Raw genomic sequence first — 18,638 nt, 5'->3', positions numbered from 1 at the left:
GCTTTGGGTAGTATTGACATTTTGACAATATTTATTATTCCAATCCATGAGCACAGAATGTTTTTCCATTTCTTTATAACTCCTTCAGTTTCCTTCATAAGCTTTCTATAGTTTTCAGCATACAGATCTTTTACATCTTTGGTTAGGTTTATTCCTAGGTATTTTATGCTTCTTGGTGCAATTGTGAATAGGATCAGTTTCTTTATTTCTCTTTCTGTTGCTTCATTATTAGTGTATAGGAATGCAACTGATTTCTGTACATTGATTTTGTATCCTGCAGCTTTCTAAATTCATGTATCAGTTCTAGCAGACTTTTGGTGGAGTCTGTCGGATTTTCTATGTATAATATCATGTCATCTGCAAAAAGTGAAAGTTTGACTTCATCTTTGCCCATTTTGATGCCTTTGATTTCCTTTTGTCTGATTGCTGATACCAGAACTTCCAACACTATGTTAAACAACAGCGATGAGAGTGGACATCCCTGTCGTGTTCCTGATCTCAGGGGAAAACCTCAGTTTTTCCCCATTGAGGATGATGTGAGCTTTGGGCTTTTCATAAATGGCTTTTATGATCTTTAAGTATGTTCCTTCTATCCCAACTTTCTCGAGGGTTTTTATTAAGAAACGTTGCTGAATTTTGTCAAAGGCCTTTTCTGCATTGATTGACAGGATCATATGGTTCTTATCTTTTCTTTTATTAATGTGATGTATCATGTTGATTGATTTGCAAATGTTGAACCAGCCCTGCATCCCAGGAATGAATCCCACTTGATCATGGTGAATAATTCTTTTTATATGCTGTTGAATTCGATTTGCTAGTACCTTACTGAGAATTTTTGCATCCATATTCCTCAGGGATATTGGCCTGTAGTTCTCTTTTTTTTACTGGGTCTCTGTCTGGTTTAGGAATCAAAGTAACACTGGCTTCATAGAATGAGTCTGGAGGTTTTCCTTCCCTTTCTATTTCTTGGAGTAGCTTGAGAAGGATAGGTATTATCTCTGCTTTAAACGTCTGGTAGAACTCCCCTGGGAAGCCATCTGGTCCTGGACTCTTATTTGTTGGGAGATTTTTGATGACTGATTCAATTTCTTCACTGATTATGGGTCTGTTCAAGCTTTCTGTTTGCTACTAATTGAGTTTTGGAAGTGTGCGGGTGTTTAGGAATTTGTCCATTTCTTCCAGGTTGTCCAGTTGGCATATAAGTTTTCATAGTATTCCCTGATAATTGCTTGTGTTTCTGAGGGATTGGTTGTAATAATTCCATTTTCATTCATGATTTTATCTATTTGGGTCCTCTTTCTTTTCTTTTTGAAAAGCCTGGCTAGAGGTTTATCAATTTTGTTTATTTTTTCAAAAAACCAACTCTTAATTTCATTGATCTGCTCTGTAGATTTTTTAGATTCTATATTGTTTATTTCTGCTCTGATCTTTATTATTTCTCTTCTTCTGCTGGATTTGGACTATCTTTGCTGTTCTGCTTCTAGTTCCTTTAGGTGTGCTGTTAGATTTTGTATTTGGGATTTTTCTTGTTTCTTGAGATAGGGCTGGATTGCAACGTGCTTTCCTCTCAGGACTGCCTTCTGCATCCCAAAGCATTTGGATTGTTGTATTTTCATTTTCGTTTGTTTCCATATATTTTTAAATTTCTTCTCTAATTGCCTGGTTGACCCATTCATTCTTCAGTAGGGTGTTCTTTAACCTCCATGCTTTTGGAGGTTTTCCAGACTTTTTTCCTGTGGTTGATTTCAAGCTTCATAGCATTGTGGTCTGAAAGTATGCATGGTATGATCTCAATTCTTGTATATTTATGAAGGGCTGTTTTGTGACTCAGTATGTGATCTATCTTGGAGAATGTTCCATGTTCACTCAAGAAGAAAGTATATTCTGTTGCTTTGGGATGCAGAGTTTTAAATATATCTGTCAAGTCCATCTGATCCAATGTATCATTCAGGGCCCTTGTTTCTTTAATGACCATGTGTCTAGATGATCTATCCATTTCTGTAAGTGGAGTGTTAAAGTCCCCTGCAATTACCACACTCTTATCAATAAGGTTGCTTATGTTTGTGAGTAATTGTTTTATATATTTGGGGGCTCCCATATTCGCCGCATAGACATTTGTAATTGTTAGCTCTTCCTGATGGATAGACCCTGTAATCATTATATAATGCCCTTCTTCATCTCTTGTTACAGGCTTTAATTTAAAGTCTAGTTTGTCTGATATAAGTATGGCTACTCCAGCTTTCTTTTGGCTTCCAGTAGCATGATAAATAGTTCTCCATCCCCTCACTCTGAATCTAAAGGTGTCCTCAGGTCTAAAATGAGTCTCTTGTAGACAGCAAATAGATGGGTCTGGTTTTTTTATCCATTCTGATACCCTGTGTCTTTTGGTTGGCGCATTTAGTCCATTTACATTCAGTGTTATTATAGAAAGATATGGGTTTAGAGTCATTGTGATGTCTGTAGGTTTCACGCTTGTAGCGATGTCTCTGGTACTTTGTCTCACAGGATCCCCCTTAGGATCTCTTGTAGGGCTGGTTTAGTGGTGACGAATTCCTTCAGTTTTTGTTTGTTTGGGAAGACCTTTATCTCTCCTTCTATTCTAAATGACAGACTTGCTGGATAAAGGATTCTCAGCTGCATATTTTTTCAGTTCATCACATTGAAGATTTCCTGCCATTCCTTCTGGCCTGCCAACTTTCAATGGAGAGATCCCTCACGAGTCTTATTGGTCTCCCTTTATATGTTAGAGCACATTTATCCCTAGCTGTTTTTAGAATTTTCTCTTTATCCTTGTATTTTGCCAGTTTCACTATGATAGGTCGTGTAGAAGATCGACTCAAGTTACATCTGAAGGGAGTTCTTTGTGCCTCTTGGATTTCAATGCCTTTTTCCTTCCCAGATCAGGGAAGTTCTCAGCTACTATTTCATCAAGTACACCTTCAGCACCTTTCCCTCTCTCTTCCTCCTCTGGAATACCAATTATGCGTAGATTATTTCTCTTTAATGCATCACTTAGTTCTCTAATTTTCCCCTCATACTCCTGGATTTTTTTATCTCTCTTTTTCTCAGCTTCTTCTTTTTCCATAATTTTATCTTCTAGTTCACCTATTCTCTCCTCTGCCTCTTCAGTCCGAGCTCTGGTCATCTCCATTTTATTTTGCAGCTCATAAATGGCATTTTTTAGCTCCTCCTGGCTGTTCCTTAGTCCCTTGATCTCTGTAGCAATAGATTCTCTGCTGTCCTTTATACTGTTTTCAAGCCCAGTGATTAATTTTATGACTATTATTCTAAATTCACTTTCTGTTATATTGTTTAAATCGTTTTTAATCAGTTCGTTAGCTGTCGCTATTTCCTGGAGATTCTTTTGAGGGGAATTCTTTCGTTCGTCACTTTGGATAGTCCCTGGAGTGGTGCTGAACTGCAGGGCACTTCCCCTGTGCTGTCTTGAATAACTTGTGTTGGTGGGCGCGGCTGCAGTCAGACCCGATGTCTGCCCCCAGCCCACCGCAGGAGCCCCAGTCAGACTGGTGTGTAACTTCTCTTCCCCTCTCCTAGGGGCAGGATTCACTGTGGTGTGGCATGGCCCTTCTGGGCTACTTGCACGCTGCCAGGCTTGTGGTGCTGGGGATCTGGCATATTAGCTGGGGTGGATCCGCAAGGTGCACAGGGATGGGAGGGGCAGGCTTAGCTCACTTTTCCTTCAGAGGTCCACTTCGGGAGGGGCCCTGCGGCACCTGGAGGGAGTCAGACCTGCCGCCGGAAGGATGGATCCACAGAAGCACAGCGTTCAGTGTTTGAGCGGTGCAAAAAAGTTCCCTGGCAGGAACTGGTTCCCTTTGGGATTTTGGCTAGGGGGTGGGCGAGGGAGATGGCACTGGCGAGCGCCTTTGTTCCCCACCAAGCTGAGCTATGTCGTCCGGGGCTCAACAACTCTCCCTCCCGTTGTCCTTCAGCCTTCCCCCTCTCTGAGCAGAGCTGTTAACTTCTAACCTTCCAGTTGTTAAGTCCCGCTTGCGCCCGAACATACTCCGTCTGGCCCCTCCGCTTTTGCTAGCCAGACTCGGGGGCTCTACTTGGCCAGCGGGCTGCCCCTCCACCCCAGCTCTCTCCTGCCAGTCCAGGTAGACACACCACCTCGCTGCCCTTCCTACCCTCTTCCGTGGGCCTCTCGTCTGCGCTTGGCTCCGGAGCCTCTGTTCTGCTAGTCTTCTGGCAGTTTTCTGGGTTATTTAGGCAGGTGTAGGTGGAATCTAAGTGACCAGCAGGACGCAGTGAGCCCAGCGTCCCCCTACACTGCCATCTTCCCCCTTTGAATGGTTTATTTTTTATTATTCTTGACACACTATCTACTTACTCATAAATAAATGAAGATTATCATAATTTAGGATTAAATACTGAGACTATAACTCTTTTATTTTAGCGTAAGTTTCATGAAATTGTATTTAATGTTCTCTATTAATAATAGTACTTTAGAAAACACTTTTTAAAACTTTTAAACAGGTTACTTGAGGTATAATTTTTATACTGCATGAACTATGTCAAAATAAAGCATATGGTGAGCATATGGAACAGTCAAGAAAATAGGCTTTTCATCAGCCCAGCAGTTTTCTACTCTGACCCACAGGGAATCGCTGCTCTGCTTTTTGTCATTATAAAGTAGTTCTCGGTTTCTTAAATTTTGCACAAATGCGGTCATATTGTGTAGTATTGTGAAAAGTAACCAAGTCACACATGCTTTGGTAGGCTTATTTTTCCTTATCCATGTACACACATAGAAATTAATGGCTGGGTGATTTGATTTTCCTGTGTTTAAAAATTCTTAAAAGTATGTAATAAGCCAGATTACATTTTAACCTAAAGCATACTTAGTCTGTAGCAGATCAACATGTTTTTGCTTCATCTGCGTATATTTTATGACTTGAGGTGAAGAGGTAAAAAAATGGTACCAAGGCTACTTTTAGACACTAGATAGTGTGTACCATACTTGTGTTATTTACAGTCATTTATACTACTACTTGCACAAAGAGAAATATTTTGTTTTTGATTATTTCACTTCATATTTTGTCAGCATTTTTAAGTATTCATTTTCTTTCAGGCTTCAAGGTATATGCCTGATACTTGTGTAATTAGAGCTATACAAAAAATCATCTGGGCATCAGGATGTGGGGCCTTAGAGCTGGTATTTAGCCCAAATGAAGAAATCACAAAAGTGTATGAGATGGTAAGAATGATTACAAAACTGTGTTTCTTTTATGTTAATTGTGCACATAACTAAATTTTCATCATCTCTTACATCTTTAAAGACCAAGTCATTTGTACCTAATAGTTTAAAGTAAGCTTATTGCTATATTTAACGTAACAATATATAATTTTATCTTGAAAGGAAAACACTTCAGTGTATCTTAAATTAATGAGTAATTTATTCTTGATTCCCTAACTTTACAGACATCCAGTGCAAGCAGTGAGCCAGAACTGGAGGATGAACAAGTTTGCTGTGAAGCATTGGAAGTGATGACATTATGTTTTGCTCTAATTCCAACAGCCTTGGATGCACTTAGTAAAGAAAAAGCCTGGCAGACATTTATCATTGACTTATTGTTGCACTGTCCCAGCAAGTAAGTGATGTTTTTTTTATTCTAAACGAAAGCTGACCTTATTCTTTTAAACAGAAATGAATTAGTTCTTACCATAATTTATCAGAAGTTAAATAAGGAAACTTTCGTTGTTTACTTAGCACTTTTATGTATAGGAAACATTTATTTCATGTTTCACTTAACCCAGGTGGACAGTTCAGTGACCTTAAGGCTTTTAAATAAGGTGTTATGCAATTATCACCACTATCTCTTAAATTTTTTATCCCCCTAACAATTTTTTTTTAAGTGATGATTCCTATTTTCCAAACCTCTAGCTCCTGGTTACTTCTGACCTACATACTGTCTCTGTGAACTTGCATCTTTTAAGTATCTCACATAACAGGAATCACAAAGTATTAGTCCTTTTGTGCTTGTATTGTTTCAATTAGCACGATGTTCTCAAAGTTCATCCATGTTGGAGCATGTTGCAGAATTTCCTTTTGAAAGCTGAATAATCCATTGTCTGTATATATGCCATGTTTTTACTTATACATTCATCAGTTGTTGGATAATTGGGTTGTTTCCACCCATGGCTATTATAAATCAATAATGCTACTATGCTAATTGCTATGAACCTGGATATCTGTTGGGGTACACATGCTCAGTTCTTTTAAAAATGTGCCTGAGAAATAGTTATGCTAGGTGAAATGGTAATTCTATGTTAAGCTTCTTGAAGGTCCACAAAACTGAATTCCACAATGGTGCACTATTTTATATTGCCACCAGCAGTGTACAGAGATTCCAGTTTCTCCATACCCTCTCCCATGCTTGTTATTAGTTAACTTTTTCAAAATAGTAGCCCTTCCAGTGGATGAGACAACATGGCATTTTATCATGGTTTAGATTATTTCTGTAGCAAAGTTGAGATTTTTTTCATGTGCCTATGGTATATCTAGTGTGGAGAAATATTTTCCTACACTCATTTTTAAATTGGATTGTTCAGGGATGCCTAAGTGGCTCACTGTTAAGCATTCAACTTTGGCTCAGGTCATGATCTCGCATTCCGTGACTTCGAGCCCCATGTCAGTCTCTGTACTGACAGCCCAGAGCCTGAAACCTGCTTCAGATGCTGTGTAACCTACCCCTCCCTTGCTCACGCATGTGCACTCTTCCATGAGCTCTCTCAAAAAAAATAATAACATAAAATTGTTTAAATAAATAAATATTTTGGGTTGTTAATGTGAATTTTACATAGGTTCTCCACATTCAGCTATAAGTACAGTTGGAATATTGAGCAAGATTACATGAAATCTGTAGATCACTTTGAGTAGTATTAGTATCTTAATATAATGAAGTCTTTCAGCACATCAACACATGTTGTATTTTATTTAGATCTTCCATTTTTTTCAACATCTCCTTGTATCTTCTTAGTTACATTTATTTATTCCTGAGTGTTTTATCCTTTTTGCTGTTTTTGTGGGTAGTGCTGTTTTCTTAACTAATTTCTTGTTGTCTCTGGATATTCATTGCTTAGTGTATAGAAATGCAGGTAACTTTTACATATTGACTTCATAGTTTACAGTTTTGCTGAATTCAGTTTCTTGATGAATTCTTCAGGATTTTATTAATATATGACATTGTGTCATTTACAAATGGAAATAGTTTCACTTCCTCCTTCCCAATTTTGGTATGTTTCATTTGCCTTTTCTTTGCATATTTTGAATAGAAGTGGTGATAATGACATACTTGTGTTGTCCTGATACAGAAAGATTTTAGTCTTTAGTCACTGGTTAGGAGGTTAAATCAAAGATTTTTGTGTATGATCTTCATCCTTTTGAGAAATTTCCTTTTTATTCCTTGGTCGTTAAGTGAATTTATCATAAAAAGGTTGGAATTCAGTGAGGTTTTTTTTCTGAATCCATTGAAATGGTAACAGGATTTTTCTCTTTATTGTATTTATGTGATGTATTAAAAAAAAATACTGATTTATGTATTAAATCTCTTGCATTACTGCAGTAAATCTCACTTGATCATTACATAGAATATTTTTAATACACTTATGAATTTGTTACTAATTTGTTGAGGATTTTATTTTTATTATGGTACAAATATATAACATTAAATTTCCTCTTTAAAGACCATATAGCTAATTAATATTAAATACATTTATAGTATTGCATAATAGAGCTCTAGAATTTTTTCATCTTGCAATAGTGAAACATCATACCCACTAAATGCTAATTTGTCCCCCAGCACATCACCACTACTCTGCTTTGGCAAACACCTTTTTACTTTCTGTTTCTGTGATTTTTTACTACTTTAGATACTTTGTATGATTGGAATCATGTGGTGTTTGTCTTTATGTCAATGGATTATTTGTTTAGTGTGATATCCTGGAGGTTTTTCCATGTCAAACCACTGGACAGGATTTCCCTCCTTTTTAAGGCTACATAAAATTGCACTGTATGTATTGTCACATATTTTTTATTCATTCATCTGTTGATAAACATTTCTGTTGCTTCCATCTCTTGGCTATGGTTAACAATTCTGTGATGAACTTGAATGTGCAAACATCTCTTCAGAGCCTACTTTTTGAATTATTCTGCCTGTATCCAGAAGTAGGATTACTGGGTTATAGTTAATTCCCTTTTTTTAATGTTTACTTATTTATTTTTGAGAGAGAGAGGGAGCAGGAAGCGTCCACACAGGGGAGGAGAGAGAGAGAGGGAGACAGAATCCAAAGTAGTCCGTGTAGAGCCCAACGCAGGGCTCGAATTCACAGACTGTGAGATCATGACCTGAAACAACGTCAGACACTTTACTGCCAGTTAATTCTGTTTTTAATATTTTGAGGAATCTCAATACCATTTTCAGAGTGAGAGCAGCTTTTTACATTTCCACCAAGATGGTGCAATTGTTCCACTTATTTCACAGGCTGTATGACACCTCTTACTTTGATAGTGGTCATCCTAATGGGTGCAGAGTGACATTTTGTTGTGTTTTGATTGACATTTCACTTTTGAGTTTCTTCTCATATACTAGTTGGCCTTTCTGGGAATATTTATATATTTATATTCTTACGGGGTTATTTAGGGTCTTGGTATATCTTTGTTGGGCTTTGTTATCGAGGTGATTTTCATGTTAAGGAGTATTTAGGAAGTCTCTCCCTTTAAATTATTCACTAAAAATTATTGATTTGTTTCATTTCTTCTTTAGTATAATTCACCAGTGAATTTTTCTATTCCTTGGCTTCTTTTGTTGTTGCTGTTGTTGGGGGATGTTTTTTGATAACTGTTTGGATTCCCTTCCTTGTTACAGATCTATTCATTGGTTTCAAATCTAATTTACTGTTCTACTTTTTTCATGTTGGGAGCGTAGGTTAATCATTGGAGTAGGTCTTCCTTTCTTAGTATGTATTTGCTGCTGAGCACACTGCTTTTGCTATACCCTACAAAATTTTGATGAAGTATATTTTGTTTGTGGTTTTTTTTTTTTGTTTTTTTTTTTTTTTAATTTTTTTTTTCAACGTTTATTTATTTTTGGGACAGAGAGAGACAGAGCATGAACGGTGGAGGGGCAGAGAGAGAGGGAGACACAGAATCGGAAACAGGCTCCAGGCTCTGAGCCATCAGCCCAGAGCCTGACGCGGGGCTCGAACTCACGGACCGTGAGATCGTGACCTGGCTGAAGTCGGACACTTAACCGACTGCGCCACCCAGGCGCCCCTTGTTTGTGTTTTATTTTTTTTTTTTTTTTTTTTTTTTTTTTTCAACGTTTATTTATTTTTGGGACAGAGAGAGACAGAGCATGAACGGGCGAGGGGCAGAGAGAGAGGGAGACACAGAATGGGAAACAGGCTCCAGGCTCTGAGCCATCAGCCCAGAGCCTGACGCGGGGCTCGAACTCACGGACCGCGAGATCGTGACCTGGCTGAAGTCGGACGCTTAACCGACGGCGCCACCCAGGCGCCCCCCTTGTTTGTGTTTTAAATGAATAGTTTTTTTTTTTTTTTTTCAACGTTTATTTATTTTTGGGACAGAGAGAGACAGAGCATGAACGGGGGAGGGGCAGAGAGAGAGGGAGACACAGAATCGGAAACAGGCTCCAGGCTCTGAGCCATCAGCCCAGAGCCCGACGCGGGGCTCAAACTCACGGACCGCGAGATCGTGACCTGGCTGAAGTCGGACGCCCAACCGACTGCGCCACCCAGGCGCCCCTAAATGAATAGTTTTTAAATAGCTTAATTTTTTCTTCCTTGACCCATGTGTTACTTAGAATTATGTAGTTTCATCTCTCTATCAAGCATATGTTAGGGTTTTCTAGCCATCTCTCTGTTAATTGATTTTTAATTCCATTGTGATCTGAAAACATACTTTGTATGATCATTCTTTTAAATATTTTAAGATATGTTTTACATCCCAGAAATTTCTATCCCATTGATAGAAAATTTTGTCGGTGTCAATCTGAGATGAATATACATTCTGCTTTCATTAGAGGAAGTACTTTCTAGATGTTCATTATATACAGTTAATTGGTGGTGCTCTTCAATTCAGCTGTGTCATTATTCATTTTCTGACTGATGGATCCGTCGGTTACTGGTAGTGGGGTACCGAAGTCTCCAACTGTAATAGTGAGCGCTTCTATCTCTCCCTGAATTTTTATCAACTTCTACCTCATGTAATTTTGTGCTATTGATAGTTGTATAAATAATGTTCTGATAACTTTCCTTGCTCTGTAGTCTGCTCTGTGTGAAATTATAATTTTGTCTGAATTATCACTTCTCCAGCTTTCTTATGGAGTAGTATAGAATGTCTTCTTCAGCACTTTAATTTTAATCCATGTTTTTAATAGGGGTTTCTTTCAGTAATATATACTAGTCTGTTAAATGCTAAAGTATGTATTTTTGTGTATTTAGACCTTTGAATTTTAAAGTGATTATTGGTGTCTTTTGAATATTATCTACCATATTTCTACTCATTTTCCATATTATTGATTCTTTCATGTTTTCTGCCTTTTTATATTTTTCACTTAAATATATATAACTATGTAACTTGTTACTACATTTCCTGTACAAAGTTTACCTGTACTAATGTTTATTTTCTAAAATTTGCAAATTGATCACAAGTGCTAAGATCAACATTGAAAAGATTGGTATTAAGGTTTTTTTGATGCATTATAATTTTTTTTTTTTTTAATTTTTTTTTTTTTCAACGTTTATTTATTTTTGGGACAGAGAGAGACAGAGCATGAACGGGGGAGGGGCAGAGAGAGAGGGAGACACAGCATGGGAAATAGGCTCCAGGCTCTGAGCCATCAGCCCAGAGCCCGACGCGGGGCTCGAACTCACGGACCGCGAGATCGTGACCTGGCTGAAGTCGGACGCTTAACCGACTGCGCCACCCAGGCTCCCCTGATGCATTATAATTTTAAAGAAAAGTTTTCTTAAGAAAACAAAATCAGTTGTTTAATATTGTATACTGACCTATTTTTATTTTTAAAAATTTTCCCAGCTTTACTGAGGTGTACCTGATAAATAAAAGTTATGTGTATGTACAGCATGTACTGTGAATTTCTTAAATATGTAAATTGTGGCATGGTTACTGAAATCAAGGTAACTAATACATCCTTTGCTTCACACAGTTCATTTATTTATTTTTTCTATTTTTTGCAAATGGGCAAACTTGAGATCATCTGTTAGCAAATTTTAAGCACTAAATATAGTTACCAAATTGTACTTTATTTCTACAAAACTTGTCAAAATTCTGGATAATCAAAAATCTGTGCCCTTTAACCAAGATTTTCCTAAATACCATTCTACTCTCTACTTTTAAAAATGTGAGATTTTTCAATTCCATATTTATGTGAGATTGTGCATGCATACTTGTCTTTTGTAGGTCTGGCTTGTTTCATTTTGCCTCTTGCCCTCCTGGTTCACCCATGTTGTCACAAATGAAGAATTCCCTTCTCTCGAACAGCTGAGCTGTTCTCCACTGTACATATGTATCATGTTTTCTTTGTCTAGCCATCTATAATAAACACTGGACTGAATTGGAGAGTAGATCTTAAAGATTAATTTCATTCAGTTGGATATATATGCAGAAATTGGACTGCTGGATGATATGGTAGTTTTGTTTTTAGTTTCTTTTAAGGAATCCGTAACAGATTTACAGATTTACATTTCACCAACATTGTGCAGTGTGTTCTTTTTTTAATCCACTTCCTTGCAAACACTGGTTATCTCTTGCCTTTTTAAAAATAGGTCTAATGGGTCTAAGGTGATACCTATCTTGGTTTTAATTTTATTTCCTGATGATGAGTCACAATGTTCTTGTTACATATCTATCAGCCTTTATATGTTTTCTTTGAAAAATGTGTCCGTTAATGTCTTTTGCCCATTTGAGGGATTTTATTTTTTTTTATGTTAAGCTGCATAAGTTCCATACATTTTGGATAAAAACTTCTTATCAGAATCATGGTTTCCAAATAGATTCTTTCATTCTATAGGTTGCCTTTTCAATCTGTTGTTTCCTTTGCTTTGCTGAGGCTTTTTAAAAAGTTTGATTCAATCCTGTATCTATTTTTGTGTTTTGCTGTACTTCTGGTGTCATATCCAACAATGTATGATACCTCTGTCTTTGTTCTTAATTGGGATTGCTTTGGTTATTAGGGGTATTTTGTGGCACCATATGAATATAGGATTGTTTTTCTGTTTCTGTAAGCATGCGATTAGTATTTTGACAGGGATTATATTGAAGTAGATTTTTGTTCGAATGAACATTATAACCATATTAATACTTCTGATCCATAAATATGGGATGTCTGTCTGTAATTTCCTTAATCAGTTTTAAAATTTTCAGTTTACAAGCCCTACACCTCTTTGAGTTTATTGTAAGCATCTTATTTTGTTCATATTAGTAACAGGGTTGCTTTCTTAGTATCTTTTTTTTATCCTTGTTTGTTTATAGAAATAAAACTTTTTTATGTTTTGATTTTGTATTCCACAACTTTAGTTCCAACAGATATTTTGTTATTGAGTAAAGTTTTCTACGTATATTTTCATTTTTCTGTAGTCAGTTTTACTCTTCTGGATCCATTTTATGATTTGTCTAATTGCTCTAGAAAGAATTTTTACTTCTGTGATAATAGAAGTGGTGAGAGTGGGTATCCCTTACCTTATACTGTATGTTAGAAAGCTTTTCAGGTTTCCACCATTGATTATGATGTTAAGTATTGGCTTTTCACATTAATTGTATTGAGGTAAGTTCCTTCTATTTCTTTTTAAATTTTAATCACAGATGAATATTTAACTTTTACCAAATGCTTTTCTGCATGTATTGAGCTGATCGTTCTATTACTACTACATTTTGTTAATGTGACGTATCACTGACTGATTTATATATATTGAGTCATCCTTGCATTCCAGAAGTAATTTCCACAAGGTCATGATGTAACCCTTTTTATGTGCTGTTAAATTTGGTTTGTATAATAGTATTGGTGATTTTTATATCTTTTCATCAGGGATATTGGCCTGTAGTTTTCTTAAAGTGTTTTTAGCTAGCTTGGATATATATAGAGATGATGCTATCCTCATAAAAGAAGTTTGGAACTGTACTCACTTCCTCTGTGTTTTTGGAAAACTTTAAAAGAATAGGTATTAATTGCCTGTCAGTGGTAGAGCCATGAATTACCCATGAAACTCTCTGTATTGGTTCGGAGTTTTTAATTGTTAATTCATGCTTCTTAATTTGTTTTGGTTTGTTCATTGTTTCTCTTTCATGATTCAGATTTGGTAGATTGTATATTTCTAGGAAATTACCAGTTCTTTTTAGATTTTTGTTAGTATTTGATTGTAACACTACAATAACATTTTTTCATAATTCATTATCCCTTTTATTCCTGAGACATACATTACAGTGTTTCCCCTTTCATTTTCGGATTTTATTTAAGTTTTCTATTTTTCTTAGTCTAGGTAAGGGTTTCTCAATTTGAAACTTCCTTTTGAGATTGCTTTTCCTGCCTTCCACAAGTTTTGGTATGTTCTGCTTTCATTTTCTCAAGATTATTTTTTAAATTCCGTTTTTGTGCTTTTTTGTTTTTGTTATATCTTTTATTTGTATCTTAGAGAGCAGGAGAGAAGGCGGGTGGAAATAGAATCTGAAGCAGGCTTTCCACTCCACACAGGGCTCCATCTCAGACCTGGGATCATCACCTGAGCTAAAATCAAGCGTCAGACACTCAACTAACTGAGCCATCCAGGCGCCTCATAAGTTCCCTTGTTTTGATTCTCTTACTTAATACTTGCTCAGAAGCATGGGTGAAAAGTTCTGAATATATCTAGTTAGGTCTATTTAGTCTATAGTGTTGTTCAGTTCTGCTGTTTTCTTACTAATTTTCCTGCTGAGTAATCTATTCTTAAGAATGGAGTATATCAAGTTTCTTTGTATTATCGTATTGCAATATTTGTACCTTCAAATCTGTATTTGTTTTATATTTAGGTGTTTTGATGTTGGTGTTGAACATCCAGTTGAATTGACCCTTTATCATTATTTAATATCCTTCCTTGCTTTTAGTGAGAGTTTTTGACTTAACGTTGTTTTGTCTACCCTGTTCTCTTTTGGTTACCATTAGCATGGAATAATCTTTATTCTTTTCTTAATCGTCAGCCAGTGTCACTTTATTGTAGGCAGCAGATGGTGAGATCTTGGTTTTTTTCCTAATCCATTATCTACTCAGGGTGGAGGTTTTTTGTTTTGTTTTTGATTAGCAGATTTACGCCATTTACATTTAAAGTAATAGATATAATAGTTTGTTAATACATACAAACTTACTCTTGCCATTTTCTTAATTGTTGACTATTCCCTCCATCTTTGCTATTCTATTTTGTGATTTGATTTTTTTGTGTAATGATACACTTTGATTCATTTTTCTCGAGTATGGCTTGCACTTACGACCTGAGCTGAGAACAAGATTCAGTGCTTAACTGACAGAGCCACCCCAGCATCCTTGATTTTTTTTCAATAGCATCTGTTGTTTTTGACATAAAGTTGTATCTCCTTGTGGGTTTGATTTGCATGTCCCTAATGGTGAGCACTTGTTCATGTGCTGATTAGCTCTAGTCAGGTATCTCTCTTGGATATATGTGTATTCGTGTCTTTTGGCCATTTTTATTCACAGTTTATATCTTTTTATTGTGTGTCCATTAACAAATTATAACTACAGCGAGTTTAAAACTTTTGCCTCTACAACTGTTAGAGATAGTAGTGATTTATACACCACCATAATGGTGGGTGAATGAATGAATGAATGAATGAATGAATGAATGAATGAATGAATGAACGAACGAGTGAATGAATGAATGAATGAATTTGACTATATTTATACTTTTATATATATTTTTATGTTACTGATTAACATTCTTTCAACATGAACTTCCTTTAGCATTTCTTATAAGGCAAATCTTGTGGTAATGCATTATCTTACCTTTGTTTGCTTCAGATGCATTTATATTTTATTCATTTCTGATGGACAGTTTTCCCAAGTATAGCATTTTTTTCCTTTTAACACTTTGAATATTTCTCTCTTGTTCTACTGGTTTGTCAAGTTCTGCTGACAAATCCTCTTACAGTCTTATGGAGGATTCTTTTCCTTTGAAGAGAGTCACTTTTCTTGCTATCAAAATTCCTTCTTTGTCTTTAACTTTTGATAATTGGATTGTAACACATGTGTCTTGGTGAAGTCTTTATATTGGTTTGCATTTGGGATCTTTTGAATTTTATAAATCTCATAATCTGTATCCTTCCCACAATTTGGAAGTTCTATCTCAAAATAAACCCATTTGTTTCTTCTCCTTCAGTGACTCCCAACATGTATTTATTGGTGTTTCTTGATGTTACAAGACTTTTTATTACTATTTTTTTTTCTCTCTTTTTTTCCTCCACTAACTGGACAATTACAAATGATATCTCTTAGTATTCATATATTCCTTCTTCTATTTGATTTCTGCTGATGAAGCTCTCTGAATTTTTTCATTTTATTCATTGTATTGTTCGGCTGCAGAATTTCCCTTTTGTTTCTTTTCAAATATTTCTGTTTTCAGTCTTCATATATTCATGTATTGTGTTCTTGGGTTCATTGAGTTGTGTATATTCTCTTGTACTCATTGATCTTTTTTAAACAATTATTTTGAATTCTTTGTGAGGCAGTTTGTAGTTTTCGTTTCTGTGGAGTCAGTTACTTAAAGATTATTTTATTCATTGCTGGTGTCTTGCTTCCTTGATTCTCCATATTATAGTAGCTCTTAGTTGTGTGCATATTTGAGGGAGCAGTCACCTCTTCCAGACAGAAAGATCTTTAGCTGTTGTGTGTTAATATATTGGTGCTGGATGATGGGATGTGCAAGCTCCCGCTTCATGAGAGTATAGCAATTCTGAGAAGTTAAGGTCAGGGTTGAGAAAGATACAGGCCCTATTCTGAATAACCAAAGCCATAGATATTAGTTGTCAAAAGCAGAAATTTTAAGCCACTGGAGAAGTAGAGAGCATGGCTGCAGCAGTGATAAGGTTATCTGGGTTCCTCCTGTTTTCATTTTCCTCCATGAGAGAAAATTGCAACTGAGTCGATCTCTCTTTGCTTTGAGTTGCATTTTCCTCAGGGATGGGGTAATTAATGTAACTTTTCTATGTGGCCATTCTCAGTTTTTGTGCCCTGATTTTTATGTGCTGCAGCCTCATTCAACTCTGAATCTGTCCCAGGGATATTTTTGTGGATACGTAGTGGTTTATTAATTGTTTTTGTTGGAGGGACAAGCATGGAAACCTCCTATCCATAATCTGGCTAATGTGGGTTCACTGATCTGGCTTTAATTCAGCATTTGATCTGATTCTGTTCTTCCCCATCTTATCACTTATACTCCCTTAATTACTTTTTAATGTGGTTACTCTTGAATCTGCAAGAACACTGCACGTTCAAGAATGAGGCAAATTCCTTATAACATAGAGTTTCCAAATCGCCTTCTTTTCTTTGTAACATTGCTGTCATTCATTTCATATATCCATAAGCTGTACTCAACAAGTTACTGTCCCCATTATTATTTTGAATACACTACTATCTATTAATAGTAAGAAAAGTAAGATTTTCCCCCTTAGTATAGTACTTCTCTAAAACTCTGTATTTCTCTGTATAGATTTAAGTTTCAGACCTGTATCATTTTCCTTTCTTCTGAAATATTTCTTTTAACATTTTGCAGGATAAGTCTACTGACAATTTCCTTATATTTTGTTTGAGAAAGTGGTTTTTTTAATTGTTTTTTGTCTTTCATGTTTTAATGATAGTTTTGCTGTGTACAGATTTCTAAGTTGATGGGTTTTTCTTTCAATACTTTAAATATTTCACTCTATTTTCTTCTTGCTTTCATGGTTACTGAAGAGATGTCAAAGGTAATTATTATTGCTCCTCTGTATAGGTAAGGTTTTTTTACTCTCGCTTCTTTCAAGATTTCCACTTTTTCTTTGATTTTTCTGGACACAGAAAAAATGCCTATGTGTACCTGTTTTGGTATTATCTTTCATGGTGGCCTCAGTTTTCTTGATCACTGATTTAGAGTGTCGTTGATTTTGGACAATTCTCCATTGCTATTGCTTAAAATAATTTCCTTGTTTTGTTTCTTTGTTATATACCCATTATCCATATGTTGTACTTTCTGTAGTTGTCTCGCAATTCTTGGTATTCTGTTTCATCATCTTTTGTCCTTTGCGTTTCCATTTTCAGAGTTTCTATTGCCATTTTTTCAACTTCACCAGCTATTTTCTTCAGTTGTGTAATCTTTTGATAACACCACAGGCATTCTTCCTTTCTGTTACAGTGACTTATATATATAATTAACATTTATTTGGTTGTTTCCTAAAATTGCCACTGTTGTGTCTACATCACCCCCATGTTCATACATGTTCTTTGTTTTACCTGTTAGATCCCTTGGTATATTAATTATACATTTTCAAATTCCAAGTCTGGCATATTTGCTCTGTTTCTTCAAAATTTGTTTTTTACTTTTCTTTTAGTGTCTTTTATATTTTGCTGAAAGCTGAACTTGACATTATTAGGTAAATAGACCTTATTGGGGAGGAACTTGGCTGTGTTTATTGTCTGTTATAGATACTAGTTGTAGAGGCTAAAATTTCCTGTGGTATCCTTGTTTTTTCCTGTGTTGAGTTACATTTCTCTAGAGACATCTTCTTTAATAAGATCTGAGAAGTTTAGTTTTTTCCAGTGAATTCCATGTTATTATAAGGGCTGCCTATTGATGTGAGTTAGAGGAAGTTACCATATAGTTTCATCTTTACGTTACAAACTCTGAGGTTTTGCTTATCTGTGTACAGCTCAATTTCTTCCTCATATTTGAAATACAGTTTTGTCAGACGTAGTATTTCTGTTTGGTAGGTTTTTTTTTTTCTTTTCAGCGCTTGGAGTTTTTTGGACCATAGCCTTCTTGATGAGAAACCCACTGATAATTTTGGTGAGAATCCTGTGTGCCTGATTTGTTGCTTCTCTTGCTGCAAGATTCTTCTTTTGTTTGGCTTTTGATAATTCAGATGTATTACATGTGTATATGTGGGTCTGTTGGATTCATTTAGGTTCTTAAACTGCATGTCCACGTCACTCCTCAAATTGAGGAAATTTTTCAGTCTTTTTCGAATAATCTCTGCTGCTTTCTATCTCTTTTCCTCTACTTGGACTCTTTGTTCACTTTCAGTTATTCTTTCTGCTTCTGACACAATCATTACAATTGTTCTGTCTTCACATTTGATGATTTCTTTAATCTACCTATTAAATCTACTTACTTAAATATTTCTAAAATGGATTTTTCATTTAAGGTATTATACTTTCCAGCTGCATAATTTTTTAGGGGATTTCTTTTTTATGTTTTCTGCCTCTTCATTGTTTTGTTTTTAATTTTATACATACCTCCTTTCTTGATGTTCTCATTCTTTTCATGCTTTGAGCATCCTTAAGACAGTTTGTTGTTTTTTTTTTTTTTCTTGAAGTCAGTATCTGATTGTTTTCAGGGAC

The 18,638-nt window shown here is 35.7% G+C and overlaps 1 protein-coding gene across 4 annotated transcripts in view; it reads left to right on the top strand.

Moving 5' to 3' along the window:
* LOC115508045 (probable ubiquitin carboxyl-terminal hydrolase FAF-X) overlaps positions 1–18,638 on the top strand; it is a 184,749-nt gene that overhangs the window by 107,446 nt on the left and 58,665 nt on the right. For all 4 annotated transcript variants that reach the window (XM_030306445.2, XM_030306448.2, XM_030306447.2 and 1 more), the window contains 2 exons: positions 5,096–5,221; positions 5,446–5,615. In XM_030306445.2, the coding sequence (XP_030162305.1) occupies positions 5,096–5,221; positions 5,446–5,615 (296 nt within the window). The remainder of the gene's footprint in view (positions 1–5,095; positions 5,222–5,445; positions 5,616–18,638) is intronic.

The sequence above is a fragment of the Lynx canadensis genome, chromosome Y, assembly GCF_007474595.2.
Source record: "Lynx canadensis isolate LIC74 chromosome Y, mLynCan4.pri.v2, whole genome shotgun sequence".
Taxonomy (NCBI): domain Eukaryota; kingdom Metazoa; phylum Chordata; class Mammalia; order Carnivora; family Felidae; genus Lynx; species Lynx canadensis.
The sequence above is the reverse complement of the archived record's forward strand: the minus strand, read 5'-3'. Positions and strand labels throughout refer to the sequence as shown.